This window comes from Pelobates fuscus, chromosome 7 (assembly GCF_036172605.1).
Source record: "Pelobates fuscus isolate aPelFus1 chromosome 7, aPelFus1.pri, whole genome shotgun sequence".
Taxonomy (NCBI): Eukaryota; Metazoa; Chordata; class Amphibia; order Anura; family Pelobatidae; genus Pelobates; species Pelobates fuscus.
Genome location: NC_086323.1, coordinates 205,849,605 through 205,865,903, shown reverse-complemented (window position 1 = coordinate 205,865,903; position 16,299 = coordinate 205,849,605). Strand labels below are relative to the sequence as shown.

At 46.5% G+C, this 16,299-nt stretch overlaps 1 protein-coding gene across 1 annotated transcript in view; it reads left to right on the top strand.

Moving 5' to 3' along the window:
* LOC134568483 (gastrula zinc finger protein XlCGF17.1-like) overlaps positions 1 to 15,095 on the top strand; it is a 35,004-nt gene extending 19,909 nt beyond the window's left edge. The window contains exon 2 of the mRNA XM_063427102.1: positions 13,787 to 15,095. Within this exon, the coding sequence (XP_063283172.1) occupies positions 13,852 to 14,808 (957 nt within the window). The 5' untranslated portion in view covers positions 13,787 to 13,851 and the 3' untranslated portion in view covers positions 14,809 to 15,095. The remainder of the gene's footprint in view (positions 1 to 13,786) is intronic.
* Positions 15,096 to 16,299: the final 1,204 nt, after the last annotated feature.

The window sequence follows — 16,299 nt, the reverse complement described above, 5'->3', positions numbered from 1 at the left end:
GAATACCGATTGAAACTACCGAACAGACGGCCACCCAGGAGAGGAGTGTACTGCTGGTTAACCTCTTGGCCCCAATTAGAACATTGTGGTTAACCGCAGACACCTCTCCATTCCATCCGTACGGGTGGTCGTCGTTCGTATGCCGACCATGAGGCGGCGGCCATTTTGGGACACGAGGAAGATCAGCGGTGTTTGGTGTCGATCCTATGGAACTAAAAACGGACACTTTATCTACCGAACACCGCTGGAAGCTGCCGCCCACCTTCTATTTTGTCGAGGCATACGAACACCGGTCAGTTCGGGAGTTTGTAACGTACATGTGGACTTCACCCAGATAGCCGTCCCATGGAGTCAATCATATACCGAAGGACTTGTGAGAGACTTTGACTCCATGGCGATCGAACTATGTACATCGGATCTGAGTGCTATTCGGTAGAAATATGCCCTCAGATCCAGGCTATCTGGGGATACGTTATACGAACCATATTTATTCGGTATTTCCTCATTTATGTATTTTAATGTATTTTTCCTATTGTATTTAAAATGGCGATTTGCCTCTATCCTTGGAGATAATTAGGTTTCTTCCCAATTATCTCCGGGATAGAGAAGAAGGGTTTATGGGTAAGATGGGGGGGGCTTATACTGAAGCCACTGCGATTGGCTACTGTTCAATATGTGTTACTGTCTTCCACAAGGTCCCCTAGGGGAGTGTCCACCTTGTGGGAGACCTGCATAAATACCGGGCAGGTAGCCCCCATTAAACACATTCCTGTTTGACCCTCAAGACGGAGCTTGGTCTCGTTTTTGGGGGGAATTATTACTGGGACAGCGCTTTCGTTATTTCTAGCTGTGAAAGGAGTTCAGCTGATTTGATGGTCTGGAGTTGCCGCGTTCACGTATCCTCCGTTCGGGAGTTTGACGGTCGGCTGTACAGAACCTGCATTTCTGGAAAAGGGGATTATTGACTAAACGGTGGCTTCATCTATCTGGCGGTGAGTGTCGTAACAAGACGAATCAAAAACAGGTTGGGGTGCTCACCTAGGTTATCACTTAAGACAGGGTGTTTGGTTAAAAGAAGAAACAAAGGAATCGTCAAATTTCTGAGAAATGCTAGCAGTCTTCTACGCCCTTCAACAGTTCGAAGTTTTCATTTTCAGGAAAGCTGTAAAGATCCAGTCGGACAATCAGACTACTGTGTCCTACCTGAACAAGCAAGGCGGTACAAAAGTAAAAAAAATTGTATCTTCTTTGCTCACGGATTATGTCTTGGGCTCAGTGCCATCTGGACGACATTTCAGCCATTCACATTCGTGGGGTAGACAACATTGTTGCAGACGATTTGAGCAGATCAAAATGGTCCCAGAACGAGTGGTCTCTCAATCAAGTAGTCTTTGCTCAGCTGGTGGGGAGATTCGGCCTTATGGCAAGAAGATCCAATTCAAAAGTAAGATCATTACCTCTTCAGGGTAGACAGGCCTCTGGTAATAGACGGTCTTTCAATCCGGTGGGAATTTCCCCTTGCTTACATTTTTCCCCCGGTTAGCTTAATACCGAGAATTATACAAAAAGTGTCATCGGAGCAGGCATGTCTCCTGGCCATACTGCCATGCTGGCCAAATCGAAGCTGGTTCTCGGTTTTGAGGAATATGACTTTAAAGTACTGGACTCTTCCGGTTACGCCGGATCTTCTGGAAAACGCGGATGTCCCAGTGGAAGTATTGAAGATGTTCAAATTGACAGCTTGACTGCTGCAAGGCTGATTCTGCATCATAAGGGTATTAAGAAAGAGAGGTTTCAAATGCTTTTAAATTCCACTAGGAGCTCTACCTCTTCTATATACTTGAAGATTTGGACAAGATTTCTTCACTGATGCATTGCTAAAGATTGCATTAGATCCCATCCATCTGCTGACACAATCCTTCATTTTTTGCAAGATGGTCTTGAACAGGGTTTTAGTCGGTCTACCCTCAAGGTCCAAGTTTCTGCTCTGAGTCATTTTTGGTGAAGAACTGGGCTTCTAATCCTCTCATTAGGAGATTTTTTTAAAGCAGTGAGGCTTTCAAGGCCTCCTATAAAAGTCCAGTTTCCCTCTTGGGACTTGTCCTTAGTTTTAAAATTTCTTTGTTCTCAACCTTTTGAGCCGCTAGAAAATGCCTCTTTGAAGAATGTGTCCCTAAAATCTGTGTTTCTAGTGGCAATTACTTCAGCTAAGAGAATTGGGAAACTGCAGGCCCTGTCCTCTTCGCCTGACTTTACTAAGTTTTATCCAGATAAAGTGGTTATTTTCCCTAAGTCTTCATTTCTTCCGAAAGTCATCTCCTCCAAAGTTATTGTCAGGATCGGGTCAGGGATCCAACACGCAGAGTACAAAGAGTAGCAGATACGTATACCGGTCCTTAGAATGGCCGGACTTAACGTATAACTATGATAGAATGGTCAGAGACAAGCCGAGGTCGAGGGAACAAGAAGACAGGTAAGCGAGAGACAAGCCGGGTCAAGGATAACAGAAAGACAGGAGAGTAAATACCAAAGCCGGATCAGAACCAAAAGGCAAGAGAATAACAAAGCACTGTGTGACTAGGCGGACTAGAACCACGACAGGGCAATGAGTAAATGAGAGAGCCACTGTTAAGTATCCTGGCTAGGGAGAGAAGACACGCCTCCGGCGAGTCCTGATTTGTCTCCCGAGATTTGAGTGACAGGACGTTCCGAGTTGGCGTCATGACGTCGACCTCCGGTCCTCCTGCTATAAAAGGAAGTGACTCCCTCGCGGCCGGCGTTAGCAAGACCGAGTGAACCGCGAGGGGCCGAGGAGACATGCCGTCCGGACGGATAAACTTCTAAGTCTCTACCTCTCTCAGAGGTAGAGACCTCAGGTACCCTGACAGTACCCCCCCTCTCAGATACGCCCACCGGGCGGAAGGAGCCGGGGCGAGATGGAAAGCGGGAGTGAAATGCCCTGCGAAGGCGAGGAGCATGAACATCCTCTTGTGGTACCCAACTCCTCTCCTCAGGACCATAACCCTTCCAGTCAACCAAATATTGTACTCTCCCCCGGGAGACACGAGAATCAATAATGGAGTTAACCTCATACTCCTCCTGACCCTCCACCTGAACAGGGCGCGGAGGGGCGATTGTGGAGGAGAATCTGTTACAGATTAGAGGTTTCAGCAATGACACGTGAAAGGAGTTCGGGATGCGTAAAGTAGCTGGGAGAGCTAGACGATACGCCACTGGGTTAATTCGAGTCAAGATCCTGTAGGGACCAATATAACGAGGAGCGAATTTCATGGAAGGAACTTTAAGGCGAATATTCCTAGTACTCAACCAAACTCTATCGCCTGGAACAAAATTCGGAGCCGCCCTTCTACGTTTGTCAGCATGTTTCTTAACCAGTATAGAATTGTGTAGAAGAATCTGTCGAGTCTGGTCCCACAACTTCCTCAAATTGGCCACATGGACATCAACCGACGGCACTCCTTGGGAAGGAGAAACCGAGGGAAGAATAGATGGATGAAAGCCATAGTTCATGAAGAAGGGGCTTGAATGCGTAGAGTCACAAACGAGATTGTTGTGTGCAAACTCCGCCCAAGGAATCAAACCGACCCAATCGTCCTGGTGTTCGGAAACAAAACAACGTAAGTATTGCTCAATCTTCTGGTTGGTTCGTTCGGCAGCTCCGTTAGACTGAGGATGATAGGCGGACGAAAAATTCAATTTGATGCCTAATTGAGAACAGAAGGCTCTCCAAAAACGTGAAACAAATTGGGAGCCTCTATCAGAAGTGATCTCCGAAGGAATCCCATGCAAGCGAAAAATTTCTTTAGCAAAGATCTCCGCCAATTCAGGAGAAGTCGGGAGTTTAGGCAAAGGTACGAAATGTGCCATCTTGGTAAACCTATCGACTACGGTGAGGATAACAGTGTGCTTTTTAGAAATAGGCAAATCCACAATAAAGTCCATTGCCACACAGGACCAAGGTTTGTCAGGAATTTCCAGAGGTTGTAGAAGGCCACAAGGAAGCGAATGCGGTAGTTTAGTCTTAGTACAGACCTCACAAACTCCGATAAAATCCTTAATATCCTTCCGTAACGAAGGCCACCAGAAATCCTTGGAGATCAAAGAATACGTCTTGCGAACACCCGGATGACCAGCCACCTTACTCTCGTGAAGACACTGTAAGAGCTCCAATTGGAGTTCAGGAGGAACGAAAAGTCTGGAAGCCGGAGTCAGTCTAGGTGCCAGATGCTGCAAGCTCCTTATCTGATCAAGTAGCGGAGAATGAACTTTGAGAGTAGTGTTAGCGATAATGTTACACTTGGGTACTATAGAGGACAAAACCGGCTCAGATACGGCAGCAGGTTCATATTGGCGAGATAAGGCATCGGCTTTAGAATTCTTAGAACCTGGCCTATATGTGAGTACGTAGTTGAAGTGAGTGAGAAATATGGACCAACGAGCCTGTCTAGATGATAGTCGTTTAGCCTCTCCAATATAGGATAAGTTTTTATGATCTGTCAAAATCGTAACAGGATGCAAAGTACCCTCCAACAAATGTCTCCACTCCTTCAAGGCCATTATAACCGCTAGTAGTTCCCTGTCACCAATGTCATATCTGCTTTCAGTACCTGACAATTTTTTGGAAAAGTATCCACAAGGATGTAATGGTTTATCAACACCCAACCTTTGGGACAGAACAGCACCTATACCTGTCTCAGAAGCGTCAACTTCGAGTAGGAAAGGTAGTGTAGTATCAGGGTGAACTAAAATTGGTGCGGAAGCAAACAGCTCCTTGAGTGTCTTAAAAGCCAGAAGTGCTTCAGTAGACCAATTCTTAGTATCAGCCCCTTGTTTGGTCATATTGGTGATGGGAGCAATGATAGAGGAGTATCCCTTAATGAAACGTCTGTAGTAATTGGAGAAACCAATAAATCTCTGGATAGCCTTGAGACCCTTAGGTAAAGGCCAATCTAATATGGATTGGAGCTTCTCCGGATCCATTTCAAACCCCTCCCCAGAAATCACATAACCAAGAAAGGTAGTTTGGGATTGGTCAAAGCTGCATTTCTCTAGTTTGCAGTATAAGCCATGCTGAAGAAGTTTGTGTAAAACCCTTCTGACTTGTCCGTGGTGAGTTTCAATATCCCTGGAATGTATAAGTATATCATCAAGGTATACAATCACACAGTCATCTTGAAACTCCCTAAGAACCTCATTAATAAGGTCCTGAAATACCGCCGGGGCATTGCAGAGACCAAAAGGCATTACAGTATACTCATAGTGCCCATATCGAGTATTGAATGCAGTTTTCCACTCGTCTCCGTCGTGAATTCTCACCAAATTATAAGCACCTCTAAGGTCTAACTTAGTGAAAATCTTAGAACTTTTTAATCGATCAAAAAGCTCGGTGATCAAGGGAATCGGATATACATTTCTGATGGTTATCTTGTTAAGACCTCGGTAGTCAATGCAGGGTCTTAAAGAGCCATCCTTCTTTTTAACAAAAAAAAATCCAGCCCCAGCAGGAGAGGAGGATCTTCTAATGAACCCCTTGTCTAGGTTTTCACGAATATACTCCTCTAGAACTAAGTTTTCATTCGTAGACAAAGGGTATACATGACCCCTGGGGGGCATGGTACCAGAAAGTAAATTAATTTTGCAATCAAAAGGCCTATGTGGTGGTAAGGTATCAGCCTTTCCTTTGTCAAATACTGCCTTTAAATCTTGATACAAGGACGGTATCTGTACTTTGGTAGAGTCGGTAGCGTTATTAAGTGAGTTGACACTACAAAGAGGTGACACTTTCTTTAAACAATTCTCTTGACAATCCTGACCCCACGACACTATTTCCCCTGATCTCCAATCTATAACGGGGTTATGTCTCTTAAGCCAGGAGTATCCCAGGACTATGGGAACAGAAGGAGATGAAATGAGTAGTAGGGATATTTCCTCCTTGTGTAGAATACCAGTAGTTAAGTAAAGAGGTGTGGTCTCCCGGAAAATCACAGGCTCAACTAAAGGTCTACCATCAATGGCTTCAACAGCCAAGGGTGTCTTCCTTAACTGGGATGGGATAGTGTGTTTGGTGAGAAACTTTTGGTCGATAAAACTCTCAGCAGCGCCGGAGTCTATCAATGCCATAGTCTCTAAAGTTCCCTTCTCCCAAGTTAAAGAGACCGGTAATAGGAGTCTATGTTCTTTGTAGTTATGAGTAGAGGACAAAATCGAAACACCCAAGGTCTGTCCTCTAGAGAAACTTAGGTGCGAGCGTTTCCCGGACGACTGGGACAGCTCAAACGTACATGACCTCTGGCCCCACAATACATACACAGTCCCTCCCTTCTCCTGTACTGTCTCTCCTCCTCTGAGAGACGAGTAAGGCCTAACTGCATAGGTTCTGGAACCTGTGGATTTTTGGTTTCAGAAATTTGAAATGATGGTGCTAGTCTAAAGGAAGATTTACCGGTTCTATCTCGAGTATTCTGTCTCTCCCTTAGACGTTCGTCAATACGAGAGATAAAGGAAATTAAGTCCTCCAGATTCTCGGGAAGCTCTCTTGTCGCTACCTCATCAAGTATTACATCAGATAATCCATTTAAGAATACGTCTATATAAGCCTGTTCATTCCATTTTACCTCTGCCGCCAAAGACCTGAACTCTAGTGCGTAATCCACAAGTGTTTGGTTGTCTTGTCTAAGGCGCAACAGTAATCTGGCTGCATTGACCCTCCTGCCAGGAGGATCAAAAGTTCTTTTAAAAGCAGCTACAAAGGCATTATAGTTATAGACTAATGGATTATCATTCTCCCACAACGGATTAGCCCATCTCAGAGCTTTCTCAATGAGTAAGGTAATAATAAATCCCACTTTTGCCCTATCAGTAGGGTATGAACGAGGCTGTAGCTCGAAATGAATACTGATCTGGTTCAAAAAGCCACGACACCTCTCAGGAGAACCAGCATAACGTACAGGTGGGGTAACTCGGGAAGAAGCACCTACAGTAGCTACCTCTAGCCCTGAACCCACAGAAGAAGCAGACATATTACGCATCTCCTCAGGTGGATTAATAGGACGAGACAGCAGCGCCTGTAGTGCTAGAGCCATCTGATCCATCCTATGATCCATGGCGTCAAACCTAGGATCAGGAGAACCAAGCTGACAATTTGTACCTGCAGGATCCATGGCCCTGTCGTAATGTCAGGATCGGGTCAGGGATCCAACACGCAGAGTACAAAGAGTAGCAGATACGTATACCGGTCCTTAGAATGGCCGGACTTAACGTATAACTACGATAGAATGGTCAGAGACAAGCCGAGGTCGAGGGAACAAGAAGACAGGTAAGCGAGAGACAAGCCGGGTCAAGGATAACAGAAAGACAGGAGAGTAAATACCAAAGCCGGATCAGAACCAAAAGGCAAGAGAATAACAAAGCACTGTGTGACTAGGCGGACTAGAACCACGACAGGGCAATGAGTAAATGAGAGAGCCACTGTTAAGTATCCTGGCTAGGGAGAGAAGACACGCCTCCGGCGAGTCCTGATTCGTCTCCCGAGATTTGAGTGACAGGACGTTCCGGGTTGGCGTCATGACGTCGACCTCCGGTCCTCCTGCTATAAAAGGAAGTGACTCCCTCGCGGCCGGCGTTAGCAAGACCGAGTGAACCGCGAGGGGCCGAGGAGACATGCCGTCCGGACGGATAAACTTCTAAGTCTCTACCTCTCTCAGAGGTAGAGACCTCAGGTACCCTGACAGTTATCAACCAACCTATTTGTCTGCCTTCCTTCATTGGTCCGGCTAAGCCGGATTGGGAATTTGATTGGAACCTACTGGATGTAGGGAGGTTGCTTAAAATCTACTTAGAACGCTCCTCTACATATAGAAAAACTGATAATTTTTTCGTGAATTTCTTTGGAAAATTCAAAGGTCAAGTGGCATCCAAAGCCACTTTGGCAAGATGGCTGGTAGAGGTTATAAAGTTGGCTTATTCTTCATCGAACCTGCCTATACCTACTTCCTTGAAAGCACATTCCACTAGAGCCAGGGCTACGTCTTGGGCCGAAAAAGCATGTGCATCTCCGGAAGAACTATGTAAAGCAGCTATCTGGTCTTCTTTCAACACCTTTGTGAAGCATTACAGGCTAGACGTATTCTCTGCCTCTGACGCTGATTTCGGGCACAAGGTGTTACAAGCTGTTTTGGCCTAATTCCCTCCCTTACTTGGGATTTCGATATACCCCTATTGTACTGCCACCATATGCCAGGAAAAACTGCAATTTTACTCACCGTAAATTCCTTTTTCCTTAATATGGTGGCAGTACAGCACACCCTCCCTTTATCTAATTCATAAGTTTATTTTGAGGTTTTTGTGGTTCCACTGTGGTTTTCTTCATACGTACTGGGGTCCTAAGACTGCAGGGTCTCTTATACCTGGTAGGGGGAGGAACTTTTTATGTTAATTGATTATTTCTTTCAGATGCTTGCCTATGGGAAGAGTACATCCCTATTGTACTTCCACCATATTAAGGAAAAAGGAATTTACGTTGAGTAAAATTGTAGTTTTCCAGTACTACCTGAGGAAAAGCCGGCACGGACTTGAGGTTCTGTACGGAGAGCAGCGGAGGGCGCTCAGAGAAAGGGATCCAAAACCCCTGCTCAAACCCATCCACCAGGATCGGCGCCGCAGCCCAATTCCTATAAAGGTCGAGCCACGGGCACATCGCGTTTACGAGGACCGGCGTCGTCGCCCTTAGCCCCTATCTCCCCCGTTTTTTGCCCCGCTTGAAACAGCGGGAGGCAGGATGGGCCCCACTGCAGCCGGAGCACTCGTGCTTAAACTGGCATGAGGACACCCACTTACAGAGACTGTCGTTACATTTCCAACAACAGCCGGACCTCTGACCGGAGGCCGATGAGGAGGAGGAGGATGTGCCCCCACCGCCCCCGCCAAGAAAGGATGAAAACGTGCCCTGTTGAGGGGGTAGGACGAGTCATGATGGAAAGCCAGAGGCCGATATCATCTGATCCCACGACAGTGAGGGACGCACTGCCAGCCGCTGTCGAAACTGCTCATCGTACCTCCACCAACCCAGCCCCCCATAGGTGCGACAAGCGTTCCAGATTGTGTCCTGATAACAGAACAGCGCGGAACACTTCTGGGGAGACTTCTCCCCCACCACGCTGGCCAAAATAGAGAATGCCCGAATCCAGTTCCCAAAGCTCTTGAGAATTTTGCGAAAACGGTACTTCTCCCTATCCTTTTCTGACTCCTTACTGTCCTTGTCCACCACGGGAGGAGCTTCCTCCAGCGGTAGGAGAGACAATATCTCCACAAATTCCCCTCCTGCTTCAAGTGCAAGCCCAGAGGGCCAGACCAGCACATGTAAGTAGCACCCCGTGCTACGTCCGAGACCCCCCCTTCAAGACAAGCATCGCCTGAGGCGGAACCAACACTGGCCACCGCAGGCGCCGGGGAATTCAGAGGCACCGTACTGCCACCAGTCCCGGGCAGTGGCCCAGGAGGGGCAGAAGACTGAACATGAGGAGGGAGCAAGGCAGGGGACAAAGCTGACCGGAGTTGACCATCAATAGAATTGACCCCACTAACTGCCATCCCCCGCTCCCACTGATCCAAAAACCCCAAAGACCTGAGGGGAACCTTCCAAGCCCGGGACCCGCAGTGCCAGAAGTGGAGGGAACAAAGTACTCACCGGTCGCAGCCTGGTGATCCAAGCCTGGCACTGCACTCCCAGAAAGCTGAGGCAAAGAAACAGCAGTTCCAGCATTCACAGAAGACATCAGCTGTGTTCCAAGCGCCACCTGCTGGCCAGATCCATGAACTGCAGCAGTGTCCTGAGAAGAGAGCAGCAGAGGAGAGCCCACGCCACAGAGGAAATGGCCAAGGTAAGTGACCTGTGGGGGGGGGGGGGGGGGGGGGGGGGGGGGTCCAGGCAATGCAGAGGGGGGAGAACAGAAGGGAGGCGGACAGGGAGGGATAGAGACTAGAAGTGGGGTAAGGGGGGGGAAAGGAGGGGAGTGGGGGGCAGGCCCATCAGAGCATTGGCGGATCCAGGGGGGGGGCAACGGGGCAATTGCCCCCCCCGAGATTCCCCCAGGCCGGCTAGTGCAGGGCTGGCATTGCCCAAGTGCCAGCCCTGCAATGTGCCTGCGGACCGGGAAGAGAGATCAGTGATCTCCCTCCCCGGTCCGCAAGCACTGTGCTGGCAGCCGGCAGGAGAGTGAGAGAGGACCCGGCGGGAGCTCAGCCTGCAGCTCCTCCGGGTCCTCCTCTCACTAGCATGGAGCGTTGCCGCGGTAACCACGGCAACGCTCCAAATCTCGCGAGAGTGAACTCTAGCCCTGGAGCGCGGGCTAGAGTTCACTCTCCCCACCTGACCACCAGGGAATCACACTGGGACCACCAGGGACGGAGAAATGTCCCCCCTCCTCCTCCTCAATAAAGGTAAGAAGGGAGGGGGGACATAAATATATTAATTTTATTAAATACATTTTTTTTTTATTAAAAAAACCTCCCTTCCCTCCTCCCCCCGTACACACACTGCCCCACAAACACACACTGTCCCCATACACACACTGTCCCCATACACACACTGACCCCTTAAAAACACTGACCCCATAAACACACTGACCCCATAAACACACTGACCCCTTACACACACTGACCCCATAATCACACACTGACCCCATAAACACACTGACCCCATACACACACTGACCCCATACACACACTGACCCCATAATCACACTGACCCCATACACACACTGACCCCATAATCACACTGACCCCATACACACACTGACCCCATACACACACTGACCCCATACACACACTGACCTCATACACACACTGACCCCATACACACACTGACCCCATACACACACTGACCCCATACACACACTGACCCCATAATCACACACTGACCCCATAATCACACTGACCCCATAATCACACTGACCCCATAATCACACTGACCCCATAATCACACTGACCCCATACACACACTGACCCCATACACACACACTGACCCCATAAACACACTGACCCCATACACACACGTCCCCATAATCACACTGACCCCATACACACACTGACCCCATACACACACGTCCCCATACACACACTGCCCCCATACACACACTGTCCCCATACACACACTGCCCCACAAACACTGTCCCCATACACACACTGCACACCCATATACACACTGCACACCCATACACACACTCCACACACACATACAGTGCCGTACACACACTGCTGCCCCCCCATACACGCATTGCCCCACACACACGACCCCCCCCATACACACACTGCCCCACACATACATACAGTGCCTCCCCATACATACAGTGCTCCCCATACACACACTGCCCCACAGACATACAGTGCCCCCCATACACACACTGCCACCCTCACACACACACACTGCCCCACACATACACTGCCCCCTAACACACACACTGCAACCCTGAAATACACTGCCGCCCTTACGCACTCACACACACTTTACCGCTCACACACACACTGCACCTTTCACACACACCACTTCTCCTATGCCCTATATCCCAGCAGACCCCAGGTAAGTTGTCAAACTGTTCTTAAACGGTATGACTACTTACTCTGGGGTGGGATCCTGGCACTACTGGCACCATAACTACTACACTGAGCTGTAGTGGTTATTGTGCCATGATTATTTATTTAAATAATCTACAAGTGCCCCTCCCGAGATCAGGCTCTGGATCCGCCACTGCATCAGAGGGGGGGAAAGCAGAAACCAGGCAAGAGGAGGGGGGACCAGGGGGGCCCAGGAAAGGGTAAACTGGGCCCTCTGGAAGAAGAAACAGAATGGACAGGGGAAAGAGGGGGGGCAGGGGAGACAGAGCCCTGGGAGCCTTCCTCACTGGCAGAGGAGGCTCCCGACGGACAAGGGGAGCCCCCCCGGACCCCCAATGGCGGTACTAAGGTACCCTGCGCGACCCGCAAGGGCCTACACACCGCCCTACCTGGACAGTTGCCGAGGCGGATGGTGTGGAAGGAGGAACACGTGTAGGCCGCGCAGCAGCCGCACTAGGAGGCTGCCCGGCGGTAGTAGGCCGCATCCCCGGCCTGGGAGTACCAGGCCGTGCGGCAATGGAGGCGGCAGGCCGCGTGGCAGTAGGTCATGCCACGCGTGCAGCCGCAGAAGGCCGCAAATCACGGCCACTAGTGGTAAGCCACGTGTCTGGAGCCCCAGACACGCTGTCCCGGTGGTGCCTCGGGCCCGTGCTCCCAGTCCTCAACTGAGCCTGAGGAGTATTATCAGGGGAGAGCCTGGCAGGCGGGCTGGAATGCCTGCCAGTGCTGGTGCGGCCACCAGGGGCAGGGACCGCTTGTATTATAGGCTTCCTCAGTTGCTAATATGTCCCTGAGAGCAAGGAAAAAGACACACTGAAGTCCGGCAGTGGGTACCTCATGATTTTATTCTAAAATAAGGGTGTGTAACCTGAGAGTCTCTATATTCGGGTTGTCCAATAGTCACCCCATTTAGCAATGGCAGAGAAGAGATTCATGTTCAAGCAGACTGTGCCACTAATATAGTTCTGTTCCTGACATGATTGTGATAAAGTAAGCTCTAATGCTTATGGAGACTGTAGTACGACTGTCTGACGTAGAAGCATTTTGGTAATCGAGACAGTTGTCGAAATGGATCCTCCTCAGGTCTGTATATGTAAGTTTACTGTTTAACTGTGAGGCAGGTAGGTTACCTGTAAAGCTCATTATTGCTGCGAAGACTGAAGTGTAGTAGTGGTGTGGCCTGGATTTTGAGTGCCTCTTATGGCTTGGGGGCCCCCGTGTCTAAGTAAACCCTGGGCAGTAGTTGGAAGTAAGCTCTGATGCTGTTCAAACCTAAAAATAATAATTGTTCAGATTTGCACATTTTTCTATTGCTTCATTCATTCATTAGAGATGTTGGAAGTTGAAAGCTTTCTTTAGACCATATACAGTATCCCTTCTCTTACCCTTATTGTATTTGACTATTTTTAGTATCTAATTGTAAGGACACTGAATGCATTTCTAGCAGTATAGTTTACTAAATAGCAAATGAGTGTGAAAATCCTGCATTTTAAGAACAATTCCCATATATGGCAAGTACAATTAAACCACAAGTTTAACAAAATATTAAAATATGTTTTATATCAACATCCGCAATGCTAAAGTAATCCAAGAAAGCATATGAGAGAAACCGATTTGCCTCTCCTTTCCTGACTGTAGGAATATGATCATCTTTGATGTTTTATTTACTGTGTGTGTGAGGGGAGGGGGCGGTACTGTTTGCAGACCTTAAAATGGTGGAATACGTTATACAAGCTGTGATCCCGTGAACCATTCCTGAAGTATGAATTATTATTTATATAGCGCTATCAAATTTTGCAGAGCTTTACAATGAGTGGAATAACAAACATGAAAATGTAACCAGACAAGTGGTCGTACAGGAACAGAGGGGTTGAGGGCCCTGCTCAACGAGCTTACCTGCTAGAGAGAATGTAGGTAAATTAGGCTTTATGAACTAAAATGCATTGTGCAAAGCAAATAATAAATGTATGTACACATTTCTTATAATAAAGGGAATTAAAACGCACAATATATTATTAAGGTGCTGATCAATCACCATGATGTTTAATAGTCATATTTCTGATGTTTCATGTAATGTTTCTAATTTGGTAAACAAATCATTTAGAGACAGATTTTTATATATATTTTTTTTTAACTCCCAGTACATTTCTTTCAGGTGTTTCCGTCAGCAGAGGTTATTCTGAAGAACGTGACCAGAACAGAAATACTCTAAGCAGGAATATGAAGAAATCTTTTAATAGAAGGACCAATGATACCAACTCTGACAAATCAAGGAATCTGTCAGAATCCTATAAAACTACAAAGGAGATAGTAAACGGAAAAGCAAAACATTACCCATGTTCTGAATGTGGAAAATGTTTTGCCAGCAAAACATGTCTTGTTACACATCTGAGAATTCACACAGGAGAGAAACCTTTCTCATGTTCTGAGTGTGGGAAATGTTTTGCCAGCAAAACATGTCTTGTTACACATCTGAGAATTCACACAGGAGAGAAACCTTTCTCATGTTCTGAGTGTGGGAAATGTTTTGCCAGCAAAACATGTCTTGTTACACATCTGAGAATTCACACAGGAGAGAAACCTTTCTCATGTTCTGAATGTGGAAAATGTTTTAACCAGTTTCCAAATCTTGTTACACACCAGAGAATTCACACAGGAGAGAAACCTTTCTTATGTTCTGAATGTGGAAAATGTTTTATCACTAAACTGTCTCTTGTTACACATCAGAAAACTCAAAAAGGAGAGAAACCTTTCTCTTGTTTTAAATGTGGGAAAAGTTTTTGCAATCAGAAAGATCTTGTTATACACCAAAGGACTTACACAGTTGAAAAACCTTACTCATGTACTGAATGTGGGAAATGTTTTCATTTTAAACTAGATCATATTAGACATCAGAGAACTCACAACGAAAATAAACCTTTTTCATGTTCTGAATGTGGAAAATGTTTTGGCAGTAAATCGGGTCTTATTGCACATCAGAAATATCATAGAGGAGAGAAGCCATTCTCATGTTCTGAATGTGGAAAATGTTTTAGTTGGCACACACATCTTCTTAAACATCAGAGGACTCATACAGGAGCGAAGTCGTTCTCATGTTCTGAATGTGGAAAATGCTTTGTCTGTAAATCACTTCTTGTTGCACATCAGAAAACTCACACAGGAGAGAAAATCTTCTAATGTTCAGAAAGTGGAAAATGTTTTGCCAGTAAACCTAATCTTGATGCACACCAGAGAACTAAAACAGGGGAGAAACATTCCTCTTGTTTTTAATGTCAGAGAAATATCGTAGATGTTCTAATTCATTTATGGATTAAAATGGGACTAAAACATCCTGTATTGTGAAGGTGAACCATTCTAAAATCGTAATTCAAATTTTGTTTACCATCCAGTGTCTCACTTTGAAGCATAGCCTTTCTCATCCTGACACAATAAATAACTGACAGTGCCAGTCAATTTACAAATGATGCATTGGTGTTGTGATAACTCTACCGAGCCCCTCTTTACACCCCTATAGTTTTACTGTTTAATTTAAAAACTATTACACATTTCGTGCTCAACTCTTGCTTTGTTTAGTGTTTACTTTTGTTAGTGTTAGTGTTGGAGTTATTCCACACATTGCCTGGATAATTGATGTTCTCCATTTATGAATTCCATCTATCTTATCTCTCCCATTGATATATTTTGTTCACCTCAATATCTGCCTGCCTGCAGTCATAACTGGTGTTTTATCTGCCCCAGACTCACTCCTAAAGCATAAGCCCTAAGTAACAGCAATCATAAGTTTCACTAAGGACTCCATTAAGAAGTCCTGCAGCCAAAGCCATCTGGAAGCATTTCTGGAAGATCAAGATCCTCAAAACCCATTCCTTCAGACCAAAGAGTGCTCAGATCTCGACTGTCTAGGGGAAACGCCATAAAGGTAAAGCTGACACTGGCCGTCCAGGTTGATGATGCCTAAAATAGTTTCTGGAGAAAAAGGGGTATTGGCTCGTCAACTTTTGTGAGTTCCACTATGAGAATAACTGTTGGCTCCCCCTGGCTCTTAGGCAGCAATTGCTCCCCCCCCCCCCCCACCTGTTCTGTAGTATATTTCCCCCCAACAGTACTCTGCTGGCTTGTCTGTGAGAGGGGCAAACAGTGTTACAGTTTCCTCGGGAACCGTATTGTGGAGGTTCTGAAACCGGTTCCATGCCTTTGATGACCAAGTATTGCTATCTGTTTATGGGAGACAAGATGGCCACCATTTAACAGAGCATGCGAGTTTGGATATACAAATGGTGGCTAGCCAGAGAGAGCACTTGAGTTTATTTTACTTTTTTGAAGTTAATGAGCCAGGGGGTGGTCTGCATTCTCCAATATAAAAGAGGGGGGGTGGGAAACATTTATTTGAGAAGTGAACAAGGGGGGTACGTGCAACCGAAGGACCAGAGGACCAGGTTTGCTACATAGTGCTGGGTAATCAATCCATCTTGTGATGTAATGTGAAATAATAGATACCGTTTGAAAAGAAAAGAGGAAAAAGAGTAGCAATTAATGTAATATGTATAATATATATATATATATATATATATATATATACACACACACACACACACACACACATATAATCTCATATAGCCATATATTACATTGATAAATTACATTACGATATAAATAAATTGACTCTAA